This window comes from Mobula birostris, chromosome 3, assembly GCF_030028105.1.
Source record: "Mobula birostris isolate sMobBir1 chromosome 3, sMobBir1.hap1, whole genome shotgun sequence".
NCBI classification, from domain to species: domain Eukaryota; kingdom Metazoa; phylum Chordata; class Chondrichthyes; order Myliobatiformes; family Myliobatidae; genus Mobula; species Mobula birostris.
The window spans coordinates 49,287,623-49,313,615 of record NC_092372.1 but is presented as its reverse complement, the minus strand read 5'-3'; the positions used below and the strand labels follow the sequence as shown (position 1 = coordinate 49,313,615).

General features: G+C 41.7%; 1 protein-coding gene across 1 annotated transcript in view; it reads right to left on the bottom strand.

Annotated features, from left to right (window-relative positions):
* cwc27 (CWC27 spliceosome associated cyclophilin) overlaps window positions 1-25,993 on the bottom strand; it is a 155,153-nt gene that overhangs the window by 110,578 nt on the left and 18,582 nt on the right. Inside the window, exons 6-10 of the mRNA XM_072252606.1 lie at window positions 25,833-25,936; window positions 23,283-23,352; window positions 16,373-16,452; window positions 14,438-14,477; window positions 12,263-12,411 (exon numbers count right to left, since the gene is read on the bottom strand). Of these exons, the coding sequence (XP_072108707.1) occupies window positions 12,263-12,411; window positions 14,438-14,477; window positions 16,373-16,452; window positions 23,283-23,352; window positions 25,833-25,936 (443 nt within the window). The remainder of the gene's footprint in view (window positions 1-12,262; window positions 12,412-14,437; window positions 14,478-16,372; window positions 16,453-23,282; window positions 23,353-25,832; window positions 25,937-25,993) is intronic.

The window sequence follows — 25,993 nt, the reverse complement described above, 5'->3', positions numbered from 1 at the left end:
ACGCCCTTTGCGCATTTGATGGCCTCTGGTGGAATGCCATCCAATCCTGGTGCCTTCCCAGTGGGCGGGCTGTCGATGGCTTTACTCAGCTCTTCGGCAGTCGGCAATGCATCAAGTTCCACCATGACAAGCAGGCATTCCACGGCATCTAGCGTGCTGTCCGAGATGCTAGACGAGGACAGAGTACAGTATATCTAAAAAGTTCAGGAAGTATTGTACCAAGAAAAGGGAATATTACAGCTAGTTATGTAACAAAGAGGAAGGACAGCAAGAAAATAAGATATATTTCTTAAAGGAGAAATCTGATAGCAAAATCTTAAAGCTCTTGTATCAAGAGCAGCAGCTAGTGGACAAAGTCATAATTTCATAGTGGGAAACCTTTTACACACAGAAACTCATAATAATCATTTATATAATTTCATTCATGAGCAAGAACCATCTAAACTGAGGGATGAACTTCAGAACAAACGTAGCAGAATTAATCAAAATTGTTGAAAAGTAATGTTTTTTTTCCCCTATCATAGAGTGAAAAACATCATAATTATGTAAACTCTATCTGCTTATAAAGATAATCTTTGATCTACTGTCCCGCTTGGTGGCGCAATAATATCAGTGCTGGACTCCAGAGCGAAGGTTCCCGAGTTTGAATCCAAGTCGGGTTGAGCGTCGAGCTAACAGCTCAGCCTTGTAAAAACAAGAATAGCTTGCTACGGAAACACTGTCAAAAGACGGTGCCCTGATAACTCCACTGCCGAGTTAAGGGCTATTCATCTTACCTACTAACGTTTCTGATATCCACTTTTTTGCACCTTAGAAAAATACAACAGCAAGGTAGCAATGACCAGCAGTGACAGTCAAAACCATAAGACATACGAGCAAAATTCAGCCATACAGCCCATCGAGTCTGCTCGTCCATTTCATCATGGCTGATCCTTTTCCATTTCTGTCCCAACCTCATTCTTCTGCCTTCTCCCCATAACCTTTCACACCCTCACTAACCAGAAACCTATCAACCTCTGCCTTAAAGACACCCAATGACCTGTCCTCCACAGATTCACCAGTCACTGGCTAGTGAAATTCCTTTCATCTCTGTTCTAAATGGACATCCCTCTATTATGAAGCTGTGCCCTCCGGTCCTAGTCTCCCCCACCATAGGAAACATCCTCTCCATATCCACTCTAACTAGGCCTTTCAACATTCAATAGGTTTCAATGAGATCCCCCTTGCATTTAAATTCCAGTGAGTCAAGGCCTGGAGCATCAATCACTCATCATACAATAAGCTTTTAATTTCTGGAATTATTTTTGTGAAGCTTCTCTGAACCACCTCCAATGTCAGCAGATCCTTTCTTAAATAAGGAGCCCAAAACTGCTCACAAAACTCCAAGTGAGACCTCATTTGCCTTGTAGTGCTGAGGCATTATATCCTTGCTTTCATATTCTAGTCCTCTTGAAATAAATGAACACATTGCAATTGCCTTTCTCACCACCAACTCAATGTCCAAATTAACCTTAGGGAATCCTGTAAAAGGACTCCCAATTCCTGTTGCATCTTAGATTTTTGAATTTGGTCCCCATTTAGAAAATAGTCTAAGCTTTTATTCCTCCTACCAGAGTGCATGACAATACACTTCCCATCAGTGTATTCCATCTGCCACTTCTTCGCCCATTCTCATAATCTGTCTCCAGTTTGCAGTCTCCCTCAACACTAACAGCCCCTCCACCTATCTTCATATTGTCCACGAACTTGGCCACAAAACCATTAAATCCATCATCCAAATCAATGGCATACAACATAATAAGAAACTGTCCCAACACTGACCCCTGCAGAACACCACTAGTCACTGGTAGCCAATCAAAAAAGGTACCTTTCATTCCCACTCCTTGTCTCCTGCTAATCGGCTAATACTCTATCCATGCTAGTATCTTTCCTGTAATACCACGGGCTCCTACCTTGTTAAGTAGCCTCATGTGCAGCACCTTATCAAAGTCCTTCTGAAAATCCAAGTACACAATATCCACCTTTGTTTATCCTACTTGTTATTTCTTCAAAGATTTCTAACAGATTTGTCAGGCAAGATTTTCCACTAAGGAATCCGTGCTCACTATGGGCTATTTTATCATGTGCCTCTAAGTACTCCAAAACCACATTCTTAACAATCAACTCCAGCATCTTCCCAACCACTGAGGTCAAGCTAACTGGCCTAAAATTTCCTTTCTTCTTCCTCCCTCCCATCTTGAGGAGTGGAGTGACATCTGCAATTTTCCAGTCCCTTGGAACCATACCAGAATCTATTGATCCTTGAAAATTCATTACTAATGTCTGCACAATCTCTTTAGCTACCTCTTTCAGAACCCTGGTGTGCAGTCCATCTGGTCCAGGTGACTTGTCTACCTTCAGGCCTTTCAACTTCCCAAGAACTTTCTCCCTCGTAATCACAACCGCAATCACTTCTGCCCCCAACACTTTCAAACTTCCAACATACCGCTAGTGTCTTCCAGTGAAGACTGATGCAAAATTGTTGTCTGTCATTTCCTTGCTCCCCCATTACTACCTCGCCAACGTAATTTTCCAGCAATCTGATATCCACTCTTGCCTCTCTTTTACTCTTTATATATCTGAAAAATAGCTTGGAATCCTCTTTGATATTACCGGCTGACTTACTTTCATATTTCATCTTTTTCCCCCTTATAGCTTTTTCAGTTGCCTTCTCTGAGTTTTTATAAGTTTCCCAATCTTCTAATTTTCCACTAATTTTTGCTCTATTATATGCCCACTCTTTTGCTTTTATTTTGGCTTTGACTTTCTTTGACAACTATAGGTGCATCATCAAGTATTTACAATACTTCTTTTTCTTTGGGATGTATCTATCCTGCGCTTTTTGAATTGCTCCCAAAAACTCCAGCCATTGCTGCTCCGCTGTCATCCCTGCCGGTGTTCCCTTCCAGCCAACTTTGGCCCGCTCATCTGTAATTCTCTCTACTCCACTGTAATACTGATACTTCTGACATTAGCTTCTCTGTCTCAAGTTGCAAAGTGAATTCTTATCATATTATCACTGCCTCCTAAGGCCCTTTACCTTAAAGTTCTATAATCAGGTCTGATTCATTGCACAAAAGTTTAAAGTATTCAGCTGTAAAACCTGGTTTGACTATATACAAATATTATACCTCTACAGCAGTATTTCTTGTAAGGTATACCATTGTAACTAAGCTGTTGTAGAACTGTCCAGTCATACTTCATAGCTGTCGAATATCTAATCCACATTGCATAAATGTTGAATAAGAAAGTAAACATTTTCTTAACATGCAACAGTTTTCATTAATAGTTTGGCATTGCAGGCAATAAACTTCTTATTAAGTTTCAGTTATCATCATTTATCAATGAGTAATTGACGTGCTGAATTACTGCAAACTACAGATTCTATCTTGTGGGCATTGGTGAAGAACATAACCACTTAAATTTTCAATCTTCTGTACTTGAAAGGTACAATTTTCAACAAAGTCTGAGTTGATTAGCTTCTAAACATTTTAATCATTGCTCAACTACAGTGCCTTGAAAAAATATTCAGCCCTCACAACTATTTTCACATTTTACTGTCTCATTTTTATAAATTTAAAATATATCGAAGTAGGAGTTTTTGAGCTAACCTACAAAACGTGCATCATATCATATCAAAAGAAAAATTCCAAAACCTGTCAACATTTTACCTGTCAACATATCAAAAGAAAAATTCCAAAACCTGTCAAAATTAAAAACCAAATTGTCAGGCTGAAAAGTATTCATCCTCTTTGTAATTACTACACTAACTTTCCTCTGGTACAATATACCATATTACCAGCTCACCCAATTTGATGACACAGAACATTGGAGGATCACCTGTTTTCGATGAATTCCAAAGAATAAATAGCTCCTCTCTCTGCAAGGTCCAACAGTATGAATTGACTTCATTTGACTTTATTTCTTACATCCTTCATATACATGAGTAAAAATCTTTACAGTATGTCACCGTCTAACTGTGCAATGTGCAATTTATAGTAATTTGTAATAAATAGTATGTATAACAGGACACTCAATATAGCATAGAAATACAATTATATCAGCATGAATTGATCAGTCTGATGGCCTGATGGAAGAAGTTGTCCCGGAGTCTGTTGGTCCTGGCTTTTATGCTGCAGTACCATTTTCTGGATGGTAACAGCTGGAACAGTTTGTGGTTGGGGTGACTCGGATCCCCAATGACCCTTCGGGTCATTTTTACACCTGTCTTTGTAAATGTCCTGAATAGTGAGAAGTGCACATCCACAGATTCGCTGGGCTGTCTGCACTCTTCTCTGTAGAGTCCTGCGATTGAAAGAGGTACAGTTCCCATACCAGGCAGTGATGCAGCCAGTCAGGTTGTTCTCAAATGTGCCCCTGTGGAAAATCCTAAAGATTTGGGGACTCATGCCAAACTTTTTCAACCGTCTGAGATCAAAGAGACACTTTTTCACCACAGAGCCAGTATGTACAGGTCTTGTGAGATCCTCGGTGATATGTGTGCCAAGGAACTTAAAGCTGTTCACCTTCTCAACTCCAGATCCATTGATGTCTCTATTCCTTCTGTAGTCCACAGTGTCAAGAACACCAATGTGTATGACACATTTTCAACCCAACAAACCAAAAAGAATATAGAAGAGCATTCAAGACAAGATGATAATAGAGAAGCACAAATCTGGGGAAGGGTACAAGGCCATCTCACAGTACTTAACATATCTCAGCGAGTGTAGTCCAATGTGAAAAAGTGAAAAAATATGAAACCACAGTAACATGCTTAGGTCACGCCGCCCATCTAAACACAGTCACCAGAGAAGAACTGCACTTGTAAGAGAAACTACTGGGACACCAACAGTCACGCTGGGTGAGCTGCAGAAGTCAGTGGGTGCAACTGGAGCTGAAGTTCATGGATCCACAATCTCCAAGGCCTTACACAAAATGGAAGAGTGGTCTGGAAAGACTTTGCAAAGTGACGCTTAGAAGAGACTGTAAAAATGTGTAATAGTTTTATCTTGTGGTCAGATAAAACTAAAGTGGAACTTTTTGACCTCAGCAATAAGTGGCATCTGTGGCATAAATCTAATACTGCGCATCAGTCAGGTAACACCACCCCTACTGTAAAGAAAATGCAGTGGAATAAGATGGCACCTGAACAAAGTGACCAAGGGTGACATTCTCCAGATGGGTCACAAATGGTCTTTCAATTTTTACATTGTCTTTTTCTTTCAAAAGTGGTTCTGCTAATGTTGGAGCCTGTGATCTACATTTTGGTGGTGTGCTTTCAGGTTGATTGAGCAATCTATTGCTTTGCTGTCTCTGAGGGTGGCACGTGGCCTCAAGGCCAAGCAGCCTGGAGATGGGACGCGTGCCCAGAATCAACTCCATTTCTCACCAAATAAAGCACTGAGGAAGACTGAAATCATCGAGTCCAGAGTGGAATGCGAGCAGGTGTTTAGCGCCACCTATCAGTCTCTAGTTGGGTGCCCCCAGAGGACAGACCCTGCGTTCAAATAGAGTCACTCTCTCTCTCTCTCTCTCTCTCCCCCCCCTCCTCCCTCTCTCTCTCTCTCCCTCCCTTCTCCCCCCCCCCGCCTCCAAGCATGAGATTTTGCAGATGCTGGAAAGCTTAGGCGATACACACAAAGTGTTGGAGGAACTCAGCAAGTCAAGCAACACCTGTGGAGAGGAACAAACAGTCGATGTTGCGAAACAAGAGCCTTCATCAGGACTGGAAAGGAAAGGGGCAGAATAAATGGGGGCGGGGTGGGAGTATAAACTGGAGGTGATAGGCGTGAGCAGATAAGGAGGAAGAAGAGACGAAGTAAGAAGCTGAGGAGGGATAGATGGAAGAGATAAATGTCTGCAAAAGGGGGAATCTGATGGAAGAAGACAGTGGTCCGTGGAAGGAAGTGATGGAAGAAGGGAACCAGAGGAAAGTGATGGTCAGGTGAAGAGAAGAAAAGGGGTGAGAGAGAAACCAGATGGTGAATAGAAAAAGAGAGATTACTAAAAGTTGGAGAAATCGATGTTCTTCCCACCAGATTGGCAGCTAACCAGACAGAATATGAGGTGTTGCTCCCCCAACCTGAATTTAACCTCATCAGGGCAGTAGAAAACGGGCATGGGAAGTTGAATTAAAATGAGTGACAAATGGGAGATCCTGCCTTTTGCGCTAGACAAAGCAAAGTTGCTCGACCAAGCAGTCCTCTAATCTGCTTTAAGTGTCCTTGATGTAGCGCAGTTTGCACTGGGTACAGTAGATGACCCTGACACACTCGCAGGTGAAGTGCTGCCTCACCTAAAAGGACTGTTTGGGTCCTGAATGGTGGTGAGAGAGCTGTAGGGGAAGGTGTAGTACTTGTCACGCTTTAAGAGATTAAGTGTCGGAAAGGCTGATTGGACAAGGGAGTCACATAAAAAGCATTCCCTATGGAAGGCAGAGAGGGAGCGAGAAGGTAAGATGTACCTAGTGGAAGGATCCTGTTGTAGATGGTGGAAGTTACAGAGAATGATGTGTGAATACACAGGCTCCTGGGGTGGTAGGTAAAGACAAGAAGAATCTTATTTCCTGTTATGATGGCAGGAAAATGCGGTAAGGGCAGATGTGCAGGAACTGGAGGTGATGCAGGTGAGGGCAGCATCAATGGTGGTGGAAGGGAATCCTAGTTCTTTGAAAAAGAGGACGTCTCAGATGTAATGGGATCCAACCACTAAGAACATCTTTTCCTCCTCATGCAACCACTGGCTTTCCATAGGGATTGCTTTCTACTCCTTTATCGACTTATCCCTCCGCACTGATCTAGTTATCTGTCACAACTTCTCTTCTGCTCACCTGCTCATCGCCTCCCTCTGGTTCTCTTCCTCCTTCCATTTCTTCTATGGTCCGCTGTCCTCTGCCATCAGATTCCTTCAGCCTTTATCTCTTCCACCTATCCTGGTCTCACCTATCACCTGTCAGCTTCTACTCCTAGACCCCACCCCCCCACTTTCTTATTAGGGATGGGAACCGGAATAACAGGGTTGAGGGTGGGACAGTTCATATACAAACAGATGCGGTGTCCAGTGAGACTGTGAGACTGCAGAACTGCAGTCAGCTGGATGAGTTGAAGCATAACATGAGGGGGGTGGAATTGAAACGGGTGATGAATACAGGTCTGAAGTCCTGTTCAGGATTTCAGTACGCAGGTAGATTGGGAAAATCAGGTTGGTGCTAGATCCCAAGAGAGGGGATTTGTAGAATACACGCAAGATGGATTTTTAGAGCAGCTAGTGGTTGGGAAAGTCCATTCTGGATTGGGTGTTGTGTAACGAACCAAATTTAATTAGGGAGCTTAAGGTAAAGGAACTCTTAGAAAGCAGTGATAAAATATCATAGAATTCACCCTGCAGTTTGAGAGGGAGAAAATAAAGTCGGATGTATCAGTACTACAGTGGAGTTTAGGGAGTTACAAAGGCATGAAAGGACCTGACCAAAGATGATTGGAACAGGACACTAGCAGGAATGATGGTAGAACACCATTGATTGGAGTTTCTGGGGACAATTCGGAAGGTGCAGGATAGATCCATCACAAGGTATTCTAAAGAGAGGTTGAGGCAACCGTGGCTGACAGGGCAATTCAAAGATAGCATAAAAGCAAAAGAGAGGGCATACAATATATCAAAAATTATTGGGAAGGTAGAGGATTGGGAAGGTTTTAAACCCCAGCAGAAGGCATCTAAAAAGCCATAGAAAGAGAAAAGATGAAACATTAAAGTAAATCAGCCAATAATACAAAAACAGATGCCTAAAGTTTTTTCAAATATATAAAGAGCAAAAGAGAGGACAGAGTGCATAGTGGACCTCTGGAAAATGACGCTGGAGAGGCAGTAATGCAGGACAAAGAAATAGCAGAGGAACATAATAAGTATTTTGTGTCAGTCTTCACTATGGAAAGACACCTGACACTATGCCAGAGATTCCAGTGTCAAGGAGTAGAAGTGATTGTTGTTGCTATTACTAAGGAGAAAGTGCTTGGGAAGGTGAAATGTTTGAAGCTAGATAAATTACCTGAACCAGATGGACTACACCCCAGGAGTCTGACAAAGGTAGCTGAAGAACTTGATTCTTAAGAATCACTTGATTCTGGAATGGTTCTACAGGACTGGAAATTGCAAATGTCACTCTACTCTTCAAGAAGGGAGGGAGGCAGAAGAAAGGAAAGTATAGGCCAGTTAGCCTGACTTCAGGGAAGATGTTGGGAGTCAATTATTAAGGATGAGGTTTCAGAGTACTTGGAGGCACATGATAAAATAGGCCAAAATCAGCATAGCTGCAATAAGGAGAAATCTTGCCTGACAAATCTGTTGGAATTCTTTGAGGAAATTACAGGCAAGATAGACAAAGGAGAGTCAGTGGATGTTATATACCTGGATTTTCAGAAGATCTTTGACAAGGTGCCGCACATGAGGTTGCTTAACAAGAGCCAATGGTATTATAGGAAAATTACCAGCATGGATACAAGGTTGATAACTGGCAGGCGGCAAAGAGTAGGAATAAAAGGGACCTTTTCTGGTTGGCTGCCAGTGACTAGTGGTGTTCCGTATGGTGTCGCAACTGCTCCTTTTCACACTATAGAACACAGAAAACCTACAGCGCAATACAGGCCCTTCGGCCCACAAAGCTGTGCCGAACATGTCTTTAGCTTAGAAATTACCTAGGGTTAACCATAGCCCTCTATTTTTCCAAGCTCCATGTATGTCCAGGAGTGTCTTAAAAGACTCTTATCGTTTCTGCCTCCACCACTATCACCGGCAGCCCATTCCACACACTCACCACTCTGTGTAAAAAAAACTTACCCCTGACATCTCCTCTGTACCTGCTTCCAAGCACCTTAAAACTGTGCCCTCTCATGCTAGCTATTTCAGCCCCGGGGAAAAGCCTCTGACTATCCACATGATCAATGCCTCTCATTATCTTGTACACCTCTCATCCTCTGTCACTCCAAGGAAAAAAGGCCGAGTTCATTCAACCTATTCTCATAAGGCATGCTTCCCAATCCAGGCAACATCCTTGTAAAAGAGATTATATGGGAAAGAAAGATTTGGATGACTGAATTGATGGCTTTGTGGCCACCTTTCCAGATGATACAAAGATAGGTGGAGGTGCAGGTAGTGTTGAGGAAGCAGCGAGTCTGTACAAGGACTTAAGACAGATTAGGTGAATGGGCAAAGAAGTGGCAGATGGAATATGGTGTAGGGAAGTGTATGGTCATGCACTTTGGTCGATGGGATAAAGGCATAGACTATTTTCTAAACGGAGAGAAAATTCAAAAATCAAAGGTGCAAAGGGACCTGGGAGTTCTAGTACAGGCTTCCCTAAAGGTTCATTGGCAAGTTGCGCTGGTGCAATATTAGCATTCGTTTCAAGAGGACCAGAATATACGAGCAAGCATGTAATGCTGAAACTGTATAAGGCACTGGTCAGACCACATCTAGAGTATTGAGAGGGCCCAGAGGAGGTTTACGAGAATGATTCCAGGAGTGAAAGAGCTAACAAATGAGGATCATTTGATGGCTCTGAGCCTGCATTTGCTGGAGTTTAGAAGAATGAAGGAGAATATCATTGAAACCTATCCAATATGGAAAGGTCTGGATAGAGTGGATGGAGGGAGGATGTTTCCTACAATGGGCAAGTCTAGGACCAGAGGGCACAGCCTCAGACTTCAGGGATGTCCATTTAGAACAGGGATGAGGAGGAATTTCCTTACCTAGAGGACAGGGAATCTGTGGAGTTCATTGCCATAGGAGGCTGTGGAGGCCAAGTCATCGAGTATATTTACAGCAGAGGTTGACAGGTTCTTGATTAGTCAGGACTAAAGGTCACAGGGGTGAAGGCAGGAGAATGGGGTTGAGAGGGATAATAAATCAGCCATAACGGAATGGTGGAGCAGACTCAATGGGTCAAATGTTCTAATTCTGCTGCGATGTTTTATGGTTTTATTCTGGCTTTTGCCTCCATCAGAACTAGAAAGGAGGAAGGATCTTGGCCCAAAAGCCTAACTTCTTTGCCCATTCACCTAATCTGTCTTAACAGCCCTCTATAGATGCTGCCTGACTTGCTGAGTTCCTCCAGCATTTTGCGTGTGTCCTCCATTAGCATGGTTTTTGGGATACTGTCTTGGGCAATCCAAAGCAATGACATACTTGGCAGCTTCTGATATATACCACATTGGATAGAATAGAGTAACTATAGTAAATAAACAGTGAAGAAAATAGATGTACAACTATTGTCTGTGTATTTCCAATCAAACAATTCTTTCACTCAATTAGTGTCTTTAATCACACATACCAACAGATTGTTCTTAGTGACTAATGTATTTTTTTCTGAATACAACATCCCTCTGCAATTTATTTGTCCAATCCAGGGATGTGATTGGTTTGGTTAACATAGTAACATAAGAAATAGGAGCAGGAGTAGATTATCAATCTCTTCAAGGAATCATGCCATTCATCAAGATCTGTGACATTTTCCTGCCCTACCCCAAACATCTTAATTCCACCAATAATTCCAGTATTCTCTTTTATTTCAGCAAGATCAGTGAATGAGGTGATGGGAGTATAATGCCGAAAATTGTAAGGTCATCTATTTTGGGAGAACACACGTGCTGACTGCATTTTAAATGATAAGACATTGGGCAAAAGTAATGGCCAAAGAAACTTGCAGGTTCTGGTACATCAGTCACTAAAAGCTAACATCCATGTGGAGAAGGGAATTTAGAAAGCAAAAAGTATGTTGGCCTTTGTTGGAATGTGTGAGTAAAGATATAGCCTTTGAGAGACCATACCTGGAGTAAGTGGACTTTATGATCTCCTTACATTAAAAAAATTCCTAAATTTAGGATGAACAGAAAACTCATCAAAATATGCAAAAACATTAGAGAGCTCAGTGTGTGCAAATGGGGAGGACATTTTCCTTGAATAATGAGTTTGGAACTAGTGGGTAACAGGTTGAAATGAGGAGAAATTTATTGATTCAATGAGAAACAAAACTTCAGAATTTTCTTAAGTTTATTGTATTCAAAACTAATTTCAATAGATTTCTAGATATTCAAGGAATCAATGGGGATAAAGTCAGGAACTGTGTTCAAGTTGATGATTAACCATGATATTACAGAGTGGCAGAACAGGGTGAAAAGAACATGGTCAAGATAAATTGGCTCAATTTGTTGTCCTTCTGTGATGGTCTCATTCCAACGTCAATTATGATATTCAAGACATGCAGCATTTCACACTATACTGAACAACTAGGTTCATGTACTATTTCTGCCAAGGCCTTCCCTACGTTCTCTTGCTGACAATACGAACATTGTAATACTGCTAATTAATGCATGTTGAAATCACTCTGGCCTCAATACTCAGCATTTACTGTTTTAAAAACTTTCAGTCAAAAATTTTCAAAACTGAACATCTGTAATATGCTGCGAAATATTTAAAATCAAATATTTCTTCTTGTGTACATTGTAAATATATATTGTTCTCTTATTATTACATGTTAAAATTATTAAATATTTGCTTTTTTGAGTCGATTAATTTCAAATCATTAACCAAAAATTTGATATGTCCTAGGATTTTGTCATCTTTAAAAGGTTTCTTGATTTATATAACATTACTGATTATATTAGTTTAATCTACATACAATCAAAAACAACAATCTTGATGATGAATGTCCAATTTCTGTTAACTAATCATAAAATCTTTCCTACCAAATGTAATTAGCATATACAACAGCTCATCTCTGTGTGACAGGAGAACAGACATCATAGTACAATAGTCCCTGCTTTATTATTTTGTAAATTACTATTGCACATTGGTACACTATTTTTATATTATTACTATTTTTACACTATTATTATTATTCTGTATTTATTATTAGTTAAGCACACTGCTAAGTGTATTTTTAAATGTTGCTGCTGTAACCAAAGAATTTTCTACTGGGGATCAATGAAGTATTATTATTATCAAATATAATTTCAGGAGAATTTTTTTCCCATTGCAAGTACAATGTAATGTGAACATGTAGGCTCTATATTAAAGTGCTAAGTAAACAAATGAATAAAGAGCACAGTAGGTTTGGGGGGAAGAAGGAAACAAGAACAGTAAATTTAATTAGCAGATTTATGCTCAAAGTGAGAACATATCTGCAACATAAAATTTACTAATATAAAAATGGTTAAAATACTGCACTGACCTGCGACTGAGTTTCTTTTTCTCTTCGTTATCAATATTATGTTCTTCATCCTGAAGTTTAATATCCTCGTTTTTGTCTTTCTTCAATTTCTTAGCAATCTGTCCTTTCAGCTGTTCACATTCTTCGCTGCCAGAATCATCATCTTCCTCCTGGGAGAGCAGCCATTTTTAATGCACGTCTTCAGGGGAGAAAACAACTCCTAAACCAGACTTTAAGGGCTACAAATGGTTACAAGCTGGCTTCAAGTTCCTATTCAATTCGAACAAAGTGCCTACATCAAGCTAATTTTATATTTATCCTCAAAATTTAATGTTCAAATAGCTAAGTCAACCCTCCTGTAGATTTAATCACTATCATAACATGGCTTTATGATAAAATAATGGTTAATGGTTTTTCCAGAAAGTGAACACTTCATTAATGATACTTTCCCTTGATTTCCCTAAAGATGATCCAGGATTTCTTGCTGTTAATTGCTTCAAGGAAATAGATTAAGATATGGATTTTGAACAGTCTTATTTAATTCTTGGTTTGCAGAATCTATCAAATATGCTATTAAGGGAAGATTCCATCTCCATGTTAATATACCAGGAATGCCACAAATTGGATGCAAGAAAGTATTTCTACATTGGCAATTAGTCATAAATATTCATAAAACCAAAACCTAAACTGATTTTAAAAACTCAGCATCAATGAAGGGAAATGTGCTATCACCATTTTGGGTCAAAACCCTTCAAATGGACTGAAGGAGGGAAAATAGCCAGTATAAAAAGGTGGAGGAAAAAGGTAATTAAGAGCTGGCAAATGATTGCTACATCCAGGTAAGGGATGTAATGGGCAAGAGTGGAAATGATGTCAGAAGCTGAAAATAGAAAGCTGGAAGTGACAAAAAGCTATAGAAGAAACATAATAGCAGAGAAAGCTGGAGCAAGGAATAATTATGAAAATAACATTTATACCTAAACTCCATCTTGACAATTTATATATGAACTTGGGATTTGACTAGTAATCTTTTCTTTGCAGTAGGGATGTGTAAGTTTAAGGACAATAAAACTTTAAAAACATTATGAGTACTCTTAAAGTACTCATTAGCAAAGTGTAGTTTCGGAATTTTCAAGTCACGCTGTGCTATTATTTTTAAAAGTACTTTTCAGAACATGGTAGACATTGATAAAACCAGCCTACGTTGTCCATTTTGGAATACCCTGAACAGACCAGTTTGTTTGGCTGCCACATAAGCAGCTGCAATGGAAGTGAAATCATGTGTCAATTAGACTAAGTAGCATAGCAAGTTTCTTTATTTGAAAGTATTTTAGAAATTTGATTTTTTATATTCTGATTTTAATTTCCAGATTTGTGCCAATTCAAATTCTCAATCCATAATGGTAAGATTTCAGCTCATATTCTCCAACTCAATGATTTATTTTCTAGACCAGTAACAAACTTATTACACTAACCATATTCACCAACAATATGAATTCACTTTATTGATTTTAGTACTTTATATCGGAAAGGTCACAGGCTCTGAAGTTTGTTCTTCTTTAATATTAATTTTACTAGTGTTACTGTGAATGCTTGTCCCCAAAGGCATATTAGATTGGCACTAGGAACTACGAAGCAATGATAAAAGGAAATAATTAAAAATAAAAGGTATACACATCAAACTTGCTCATTAGAATCACAAATATTCCTTGCTTCAACCCATTAAATCCTTGCCACTGGTGCCTCTTCAAAAGTACTATTGTGTTTGTCCCACCTTAACCACTTTTATCCAAACCCTGTAAGATTACTATTCACAACTTCCAAATCAATTTCCCATTAAAACTTTGTGTAGAAACACCTTGGTCTTGATCCACACACCAGAAGCAGCTTCTTTCCTCTATCCAATATTAAAACTCATTAATTTGTAAACCTATTGGAAAATATTTTCAAATTGTTTTCAGTGTAGTGATACTGTATAATCTGAGATAGTTTACAGTACTGGGGCACTTAAAGGATTCCTGAAATTACTGAAAAAAATACTAAGGTATTTGCCCTCAGACAGTCGTTCCATTTACAAATCATTACAGATGTAAGACTTTGGAAATAGCTGGAGTAGACACAATAGATTAAATAGCCCCTTCTATTTCGGTAAGAATTCCATAACATATTCTCTTTAAATAGGGCTAAATTCCATACCTTGTCAGATGCTCCTTGTGACTTCATTACTGCCAATTCACTGGAGGGAATACAATTACAAAAAATTATTAGATACATGCACAGCTACACAGTTGTATAAAATTCTATCTCCATTCCTATTATAGAAAAAGTCCAAAACTCATCCTGAATCTAAATTAGGCAGTTATTGGTAGACTAAACCAAATTTCAGTAATTCCTGAAATTCAATCTGTTTTCACACCTGCTATTATGCAAATCAATTCACATTTTTATCATGATATTCTATGAACAGAACCACTATCAACCCATTAAAAGTAAGTTAATTATTTTTAAAAGATCTAAGGTTGGAATTTTTCTTTAGATTATGAATACTTAAAATGTGATAATGCAAAAAAAGACCTAGATTTAAAGTCTGATTACATATGTGGCCGGTCTAATGGCTTTTTCTACTGCATAGCTTTGAAGATCCTAATGGATTGGAGCAATGACCATATGAATGCACTGAAATAATCAATACATTCATTGAAATAAATTAAAAATATACTTTCAAAATCTATATCATACAGCATTTTATTGACAATACTTGAACTCCAGTTACAGTAGTAACATAGGAAACGCAGACAGCCATTTGTTAACAGCAATGAGATATAACAACAAAATTTAGTGATGCTGGTTCTACTTTCCTGGATTTCTAGTCCTAAACACCACTGATCTAGCCCTCAGCAGATTTTGAATTATTTGTTTCATCCTGGGCTGCTAAGAATGATCTTGTGGGGACACACTTGTCCAATCATGTATTTATAAAGTCCATGACAACCATGCGTATTCATTCAGGTCCTCTGAAGAGTACTTGGACATGACCCAGTCTACAGAGTCAAAGCAGGCCATAGCCACTCACCTGCCTCCTGTGACCACCTCTTTGTTGTCCTTACCTCTGCTGCCTTGCTCTTTAACCTTTGCCTATACGCAAGCCCGAGGAGGACAGGCAGATGGACAGATTTCACGAAAACCACTAGAGCAGGACTTCCCAACCTGGGGGTCCACAGATCTCTTACTTAATGGTATTGGTCCATGGCATAAAAAAGATTGGGATTCCCTGCACTAGAGGGATGGAACCAAAGGCATTCTTGACAGTAGTGCTGCACTGGTCGAGTGTGTTGGGTCTTCTGGTGATGCAGGTGATATGCTGGTGGTAGTTGGGCAGAGATTTCTTCAAGCTAGCCTACTGAAATCCCCAGAAAGATGTGAAAGGTATCAGAGTAGACTGTTTCTTGCTTGTTAATCATACCACTCAATACATCAAGTGCTAGCCTGACATCTGCCTTTGGAGGTATGTCAACTGCAGTCAGGATCACCGTGGAGAACTCTCTCAGTAAATAGAACAGTTGGCACTTAATCATTAGATGTTCCAGGTTGGGAGAACAAAAGTGAGACAAGGCTGCTACATCCAAGCACCATGATGAGTTTATCATGAAGCAGATGTTGCCACCTCTGCACTTTCCTTGTACCACTGTCCGGTGCATCCAGTGGATTGAGAATCCCTCGGGCTGGAGCACAATGTCTGGAATGTGAGAGATGAGCCACCTCTCAGTGAAACAGAGAATGTTTATTTCGCTTATTTCCTTCCGGTACAACAACCTTGACTTTAGGTCCTTTACTTTGCACTCCAACGATTGTACAATGGTCAGGAAGATGGCATTTGTCAAGTCACTTCCAGGTGCTGAGCCTGCATTCCTAGGACTCAAGTTTGCCAAGTCCTTAAGGCTCATCAGGAGATTGTAAGATGGTTCATGCATTTAGACCATTCTAAATGTGTTTCTTAAAGGGAAATTACAGGCTGTAAATTGCAGTGATAATAGTTCAGAGGATGCACAACCAGCAGTTTTCCAGTGAGCCGCCCACAAAATGTTACTGTCTACTGCTAGTGCCATATTGTATGGAAAAGAAAGGACTCACCTTTCAACAACTGGTACAGAACTTAGGCGAGGGTCATCCTTCAACAAATCATGGCTGCTTTTGCTTTTTCCTTTCATACTCTATGAAACATAAATGAACAGCACAATGACATTTTATTGTTCTACTGTTTAATGGAAGATGAACCATGGGCAAATAGGAAAATAATTTGCAAGACTTATGGTGAGAAGGAATGGCTCACTCTGTACTTGCAGGATGGTAACATACCAAGTCTCCTCAAAGTCCCAATGAAATATAGCCACTGCCATACCCAGGAACATGAAATCGCTCACCCTTTTCACTACTGACCCATCGATAGGGACTGGTGTGTGTTCTCTTGACTTCCCTTACCTGAAGTATAGAATCAATTCCTTAGTCTTACTGACATTGAGTGCAAGGTTGTTGTTACAACACTACTCAACCAGCTCCTGTATGCCTCTTTGTCACCATCTGAAATTCTATCAATAACAGTTGTATTATCAGCAAATTTGTAGAAGGCCTTTGAGCTGTGCTTAGTCACACTGTTATAGGTGTAGAGAGCAGAGCAGTGGGCAAGGCATGCACCGTTGAGGTGCACCATCATTGATTGTAAGCAAGGAAGAGATGTCATTTCTGACTCGCACTGACTGTGGTCTCCCGGTGAGAAGTCAAGGATCCAGTTGCAGAGGTAGGTGCAGATGCTCAGGTTTTAGAGCTTGTTGATTAGTACCGATTGTGTTGAATGCTGAGTGGTGATCAATAAGCAGCAGGCTGATGTAGGAATTGCTGTTGTCCAGGTGATCCTGGGCTGAGTAGAGAACCAGTGAGATTGCAATAAGCAAATTACAGCAGGTCTAGGTCCTTGCTTAGGCAGAAGTTGATTCTGGCCATGACCAACTTCTCAAAGACAATCATCACAGTGGACCTGAGTGAACTGGGTGGTAGTTGTTCAGGGAGCTCATCCTGCTCTTCTGGGCCACTGGTATAATTGTCACCCTTTTGAAGTAGATGTGAACCTTTGACTGCCACAGTGAGAGACTGAAGATGTCTGCTGCCAGTTTGCTGACATGTTCTCAGTACCCTATCAGGTTCACCATCCGGGCCTAACACCTTGCAAGAGTTCAGTCTCTTGAAAGGTGTTCTGACGTCAGCCTCAGAGACAGAGACCACATGGTCACCAGATGCTACAGGGTTTTGCACAGTTGTACATATAACATAGAATAATACAGCACATTACAGGCCCTTTGTTGTGCCGACCCTCAAACCCTGCCTCCCATATAACCCCCACCTTAAATTCCTCCATATACCTGTCTAGTAGTCTCTTAAACTTCACGAGTGTAACTGCCTCCACCACTGACTCAGGCAGCGCATTCCACGCACCAACCACTCTCTTGAGTAAAAAACCTTCCTCTAATATCCCCCTTGAACTTCCCAACCCTTACCTTAAAGCCATGTCCTCTTGTATTGAGCAGTGGTGCCCCGGGGCAGAGGCGCTGGCTATCCACTCTATCTATTCCTCTTATTATCTTGTACACCTCTATCATGTCTCCTCTCATCCTCCTCCTCTCCAAAGAGTAAAGTCCTAGCTCCCTTACTCGCTGATCATAATCCATACCCTCTAAACCAGGCAGCATTCCGGTCAATCTCCTCAGTACCCTTTCCAATGCTTCCACATCCTTCCTATAGTGAGGTGACCAGAACTGGACACAGTACTCCAAGTGTGGCCTAACCAGAGTTTTATAGAGCTGCATCATTACATCGCAACTCTTAAACTCTATCCCTCGACTTATGAAAGCTACCACCCCCATAAGCTTTCTTAACTACCCTATCTACCTGTGAGGCAACTTTCAGGGATCTGTGGACATGTACCCCCAGATCCCTCTGCTCCTCCACACTACCAAGTATCCTGCCATTTACTTTGTACTCTGCCTTGGAGTTTGTCCTTCCAAAGTGTACCAAATCACACTTCTCCAGGTTGAACTCCATCTGCCACTTCTCAGTCCACTTCTGCAACCTATCAATGTTTCTCTGCAATCTTCGACAATCCTCTACACTATCTATAACACTACCAACCTTTGTGTCGTCTGCAAACTTGCCAACCCACCCTTTTACCCCCACATCCAGGTCGTTAATAAAAATCACGGAAAGTAGAGGTCCCAGAACAGATCCTTGTGGGACACCACTAGTCACAATCCTCCAATCTGAATGTACTCCCTCCACCACCACCCTCCGCCTTCTGCAGGCAAGCCAATCCTGAATCCACCTGGCCAAACTTCCCTGGATCCCATGCCTTCTGACTTTCTGAATAAGCCTACCGTGTGGAACCTTGTCAAATGCCTTACTAAAATCCGTATAGATCACATCCACTGCACTACCCTCATCTATATGCCTGGTCACCTCCTCAAAGAACTCTATCAGGCTTGTTAGACACGATCTGCCCTTCACAAAGCCATGCTGACTGCCCCGATCAGACCATGATTCTCTAAATGCCCAGAGATGCTATCTCTAAGAATCTTTTCCAAAAGCTTTCCCTCCACAGACGTAAGGCACACTGGTCGATAATTACTCGGACTATCCCTACTACTTTTTTTGAACAAGGGGACAACATTCGCCTCCCTCCGGTATCATTCCTGTGGACAACGAGGACATAAAGATCCTAGCCAGAGGCTCAGTAATCTCTTCCCTCGCCTCATGGAGCAGCCTGGGGAATATTCCGTCAGGCCCCGGGGACTTATCCATCCTAATGTATTTTAACAACTCCAACACCTCCTCTCTCTTAATATCAACATTCTCCAGAACATCAACCTCACTCATATTGTCCTCACCATCATCAAGTTCCCTCTCATTGGTGAATACCGAAGAGAAGTATTCATTGAGGACCTCGCTCACTTCCACAGTCTCCAGGCACATCTTCCCACCTTTATCTCTAATCAGTCCTACCTTCACTCCAGTCATCCTTTTGTTCTTTACATAATTGAAGAATGCCTTGGGGTTTTCCTTTACTCTACTCGCCAAGGCCTTCTCATGCCCCCTTCTTGATCTCCTCAGCCCCTTCTTAAGCTCCTTTCTTGCTTCCCTATATTCGTCAATAGACCCATCTGACCCTTGCTTCCTAAACTTCATATATGCTGCCTTCTTTCAGCTGACTAGATTTTCCACCTCACTTGTCACCCATGGTTCCTTCACCCTACCATTCTTTATCTTCCTCACCGGGACAAATTTATCCCTAACATCCTGCAAGAGATCTCTAAACATCGACCACATGTCCATAGTACACTTCCCTGCAAAAACATCATCCCAATCCACACCCGCAAGTTCTAGCCTTATAGCCTCATAATTTGACCTTCCCCAATTAAAAATATTCCTGTTCTCTCTGATTCTGTCCTTTTCCATGATAATGCTAAAGGCTAGGGAGCGGTGGTCACTGTCCCCCAGATGCTCACCCACTGAGTGATCTGTGACCTGACCCGGTTCATTACCTAGTACTAGATCTAGTATGGCATTCCCCCTAGTCTGCCTATCCACATACTGTGACAGGAATCCGTCCTGGACATACTTAGTGTGCATAGTGCGCATGTGCCGGTCGTGCATGCAGCCTGTTACAGCCGTTCCGACCAGTATTCTTACTTTTTTAAGTTACGTTATTTTTTTGTATTTTTTTTTCATGGTAACACGTTGAAGCTGCACCCTCTCTAACATGCTGGTAGAGAGAGTTTTATTTGGGTTTTTAGCGCTGGAAATAGTTACATTCTCACACGTCTCATTAGCGGGGCAGAAGCATGGTCATATTGTTTATTCCAGGGACCAGCTGATTGAGCTTATGCCGGCTGGTTTAGCCAGCAGAGCGACGGACACCCCTGCTGAAATCTGGAGGAAAACACACAGAGGATGCAGAGGGGGATCACAAAGGCGAGGAAAGAGGACCGGGTCGAGACAACAGAGACTTATGGAGAAGAGGAGTTCGGTGGGTAATAAAATGGATGAGTTCACGGCACTAGCCAGGCGTCAGAGAACATTTCAGGAGAGCAGTGTTATGTGTTTTACTGGAACGGGGCTGCACGAGGACAAACCCGATCAAATCTTTTCCATGGACAGCTTCCAGACAGTTCGGGCTGACTGAAAGTGCACTGAGAGCGGTAAGCATAAAGGAGTTGGGTGCTTACTGTTCTGGTTAACAACAGATGGTGCAATCCGGGTCATATTACTATCAAGGAACGTGTTTGTCGACCAGATATTGAACTTCTTGCTGTTGGACCCTGGTCATATTCCACCGAGATACAACGCTGGGCGTCACGGGAGGTTGTTCCTGCCCGTGGTCATCGAACTTTGCAGCTCCTCCCATGGAGGGTCAGACACCCTGAGCCAATAGGCTGGTCCTGGACTTATTTCTATCTGGACTTATTTCCATCTGGCATAATTTGCAATTTGTTCTATGATTGTTTGTGGTTTTTGTATTGCTATATTTATGCTCTATTCTTGGTTGGTGCGGCTGTAACGAAACCCAATTTCCCTCGGGATCAATAAAGTATATCTATCTATCTGTCTATTAACAAACTCTGCCCCATCTAAACCCTTGGAACTAATCAGGTGCCAATCAATATTAGGCAAGTTAAAGTCACCCATGATAACAACCCTGTTATTTTTGCACCTTTCCAAAATCTGCCTCCCAATCTGCTCCTCTGTATCTCTGCCGCTACCAGGGGGCCTATAGAACTGCTCCCTTCCTGTTCCTGACTTCTACCCATACTGACTCAAAAGAGGATCCTGCTACATTACTCACCCTTTCTGTAGCTGTAATAGTATCCCTGACCAGTAATGCCACCCCTCCTCCCCTTTCCCCCCCTTTCTATCCCTTTTAAAGCACTGAAATCTTGGAATATTGAGAATCCATTCCTGCCCTGGTGCCAGCCAAGTCTCTGTAATGGCCACTACATCATAATTCCATGTATGTATCCAAGCTCTCAGTTCATCACCTTTATTCTGTAGTTTTATTCTCCCTTTCACTGCATGCATAAAAGGCATTGAGCTCATCTAGGAGCGAAGTGTCAACCGCCATTCATGACGTTATGCTTTGCCTTGTAGGAAGTAATGGTGCAAACTCTGCCAGAGTTGACATGCATCTGATTCTGCCTCTAACCTCAATTGGAATTTTTTTCTCATCCATAAAATAGCCTTACATAGGATGTAACTGGATGCCTTACATAGTTCTGGATAACGGTCTTGAATACTGTAAATCTAGCCCTCAGCAGTCCATCTATCTTCTGGTTCATCATGGCTTTTGGTTTAGGTATGTTCTCGTTACAGCGATTTTAGTTCTAGCACATTTAGATTTAGCAAATGACTTCGGCCACCAGTCTTCAGATCTGAATATGCATTGTGGATTTGACTTTAATGCAGCTCTGAACATAGGTTCACAGACAGGTAGACCAGGAAACAGGCGCTTAGCTAATTGTCTGCATATGCACGAGTCCAATCAACATTCCATTGCATGGATGAGACAGTGATTAACACTTGTTCTGGGTGTGATGGTGGGAAGATTGTAAATATGGATTTGTTTGAATCGTCTTGAATTTTCTTTGTTCTTTAGCACATAAAATGTGTGTCGTGCTGCGTAATGGCAGACCTTTCGAATGAAAGCATCTCCATATGATCTGCTGTACCTTGTTTTGTTGAATAAGGAAGCTGCTTTGTATCTACCAGTACTTTTCTCCAGTGACTTCATTCATGCAACAACAGTTCTCAAAGGCACATTCTCATCCACACAGACTGTGATGAACTCGGTGACAACGGTGGCATATTCAGATTCAAAGATGAATCCGTGAATACTCCAGTCCACTGACTCAAAGCATTCCTGTAAGCACTCCTCAGCCTCCCAAGACCACACCTTCCTGGTCCTCAGCACTGATGCTGCAATCTTTAGTCTCCGTCTGTACATCAAAGTATAAGCACAACCGAGTGATCAGACTTTTAAAAGTTGGACGCAAGATGGCATGGTGAGCATTCTTGATGATGGTATAACAGTGATCAAGTGTGTTGGCTCCTCTAGTTCCACAGGTGATATGTTGGTGGTAGTTATTCAGAGACTTCTTCAAGCTGGCCTGGTTGAAATCCCCTGCAATGATAGGGAAGGCATCAGGATGCAGTCTTTTGTGACTACTGATCACGTTGGTCAGCCAATCCAGTGTCTGCCTGACATCTTACACCACCACCAGAATGATAGCAGAAAACCCTCTGTGCAGATAAAATGGATAAGACTTGACTGCTAGATGTTCCAGTCAGGTGAAGAGGATTGAGACAGAACTGCCACGTCCACATACCCTGATTAGTTAACCATGAAGCATAGTCCACCTCCTCTACCTTTAAAAGACTCAGCTGTCCTGTCATTTTGGTGGATGGTGCTGTTGTTAGGCTGCAGTGCTGCGTCTGAAATGGCAGAGGTAAGCCATGTTTCCATGAAGCAAAGTACACAGCAGTCCCTGATGTCCGTCTGGTACTACGATCTTGTTCTGAGATCTTCAAGTTTATTTTCCGGAGATGTACATTCACTAGCAGGATAATTGCAAGTGGGGGGGGGGGGGTCGAAGGGTTCTACATTTCAATCGTACCTGCAACACAGCACATCTTCCTCACTTACTTTTTTTTAAAGGGGAACTGCATTTGTAACCAATTCTCAATCTATGATAATATTGTACTCTAAGTTCTACACGCACTGATTGCCTGGGTGGGACATTATCAAAAACCTTTTAAAAATCCAAGTACACCATATTCAGCCGCTTTCCCTCTTCTGAAGCTAATGAATAAATTAGCTTCATAGAGTGAAATTAGCAACAAGATTGACAAGAAGCAAAGCAAAATACCAACTAACAATCCAAGTGCATTGCTGAAATATAGCCAACATCATATTTAATAACCAAATGCAAGAGCAAATTATTACCTGGCTAACTCTATTTACTTCTTCTTCCTCCTCCTCTGCTTCTTCTCCAAAGGAAAGTAAGCTGAAATTTCTGATAAATAAAAACCAACAAATATTTTCTTAATGCATTTTGGCAGCTTGCACATTTTGAGACAGTACTTATTCCTAAAAGATATATAGGCCCCTGGAAAGACGTATTAATTGTGTATTGGACCATGAATCTCCAATGCATTAGATAGAAGCTGCTTTAACCATTATCACACTGAAAAGATCTTTTCCCTGTGTGCTGCTGGTGTTGAGCATGAGGAAAACACAGAGAACAGATAAGCCACAGATCTGGTTCACAGTAAAGAGAGATCTGATGACAGCACAGTCCTGATATGTTTTTTGTGAACAGCTTGGATCAGGACATTGGTGAAAGAAAATTATGACTACAGAGAGTAGAGAGTGCCAACCAGTGATTTGAGGAACACACATCAAAGTTGCTGGTGAACGCAGCAGGCCAAGCAGCATCTGTAGGAAGAGGTGCAGTCGACATTTCAGGCCGAGACCCTTCGTCAGGACTAACTGAAGGAAGAGTGAGTAAGGGATTTGAAAGTTGGAGGGGGAGGGGGAGATCCAAAATGATAGGAGAAGACAGGAGGGGGAGGGATGGAGCCAAGAGCTGGACAGGTGATAGGCAAAAGGGGATACGAGAGGATCATGGGATAGGAGGTCCGGGAAGAAAGACTGGGGGGGGGGGGGGGACCCAGAGGATAGGCAAGAGGTATATTCAGAGGGACAGAGGGAGAAAATGGAGAGTGAGAGAAAGAATGTGTGCATAAAAATGAGTAACAGATGGGGTACGAGGGGGAGGTGGGGCCTTAACGGAAGTTAGAGAAGTCGATGTTCATGCCATCAGGTTGGAGGCTACCCAGACGGAATATAAGGTGTTGTTCCTCCAACCTGAGTGTGGCTTCATCTTTACAGTAGAGGAGGCCGTGGATAGACATGTCAGAATGGGAATGGGATGTGGGATTAAAATGTGTGGCCACTGGGAGATCCTGCTTTCTCTGGCGGACAGAGCGTAGATGTTCAGCAAAGCGGTCTCCCAGTCTGTGTTGGGTCTCGCCAATATATAAAAGGCCACATCGGGAGCACCGGATGCAGTATATCACCCAGTCGACTCACAGGTGAAGTGTTGCCTCTGGGGTGATATACTGCATCCGGTGCTCCCGATGTGGCCTTTTATATATTGGCGAGACCCGACGCAGACTGGGAGACCGCTTTGCTGAACATCTACGCTCTGTCCGCCAGAGAAAGCAGGATCTCCCAGTGGCCACACATTTTAATTCCACATCCCATTCCCATTCTGACATGTCTATCCACGGCCTCCTCTACTGTAAAGATGAAGCCACACTCAGGTTGGAGGAACAACACCTTATATTCCGTCTGGGTAGCCTCCAACCTGATGGCATGAACATCGACTTCTCTAACTTCCGCTAAGGCCCCACCTCCCCCTCATACCCCATCTGTTACTCATTTTTATGCACACATTCTTTCTCTCACTCTCCTTTTTCTCCCTCTGTCCCTCTGAATATACCTCTTGCCTATCCTCTGGGTTCCCCCCACCCCGTCTTTCTTCCCGGACCTCCTATCCCATGATCCTCTCATATCCCTTTTGCCTATCACCTGTCCAGCTCTTGGCTCCATCCCTCCCCCTCCTGTCTTCTCCTATCATTTTGGATCTCCCCCTCCCCCTCTCAAATCCCTTACTCACTCTTCCTTCAGTTAGTCCTGACGAAGGGTCTCGGCCTGAAACGTCGACTGCACCTCTTCCTAGAGATGCTGCTTGGCCTGCTGCGTTCACCAGCAACTTTGATGTGTGTTGCTTGAATTTCCAGCATCTGCAGAATTCCTGTGTTTGCGAGTGATTTGAGGGAAAGCTTCTGCATTAAGTGAGACTGAACTTAATATGGGCTTACCATAAATTATTCTCAGCAATGGATTGCACAGCCTGGAAGATGCCCAGGTAGTTCTCTTAAACCCATGTTAAAGTAGGCCTTCGCAATGTCAGGGCCTGCTTCTAAATAAATAGCCTCCACTGTTTCACTGGTGCCTCAGCAAGTTAGTGATTAGAGACAAAGAAAAATCAGCGGTGAGGTTGCAGGACAGGTACTCTAAGTTTGGTTTAAGGTTTGAAATATTTTCTAATGAGACTGAGTCATATGGATCAAGTTAAAACTGCAATACATGCTTGAATTCCTATGCTAAAAGGGTACTGGTTTGCTGGTTTACTTATAAAGTTTGTGATGGACATAAATTTAAATCTACAGCACATCAAGTAATTTATATGGATTATTCTGTTCTTTATATCCCTAGACATAAAAGTTACATATGTTTAATCTACAAATAGAAATTTCTGCCCCACAAAGGTTCCAAAATATTAACTGCTGTCATTTCTTATGTTTACCCAACCCAGAGATTAGCTTTCTCTAATTTTAAGTTCCCAATGAAATAAGTGAAGATTGAAGAACAGAACTAACTGTGAAGCAACCTAACTTCATATAATGAGAAGATAATTCGGTTTACTTTGTGCCTTTCAAATGAGTTTTTTTCGATTCTTCATCTCTCTTCTCTTTCTTGTGTTTTTTCAATATTCTTGGAACAATGTCATCAAAGCTGTTATGCAGCACCTAGAAAGTATTTTAACAAATTTTCACTTTAAAGCAATTACTTGGACACAATGAATT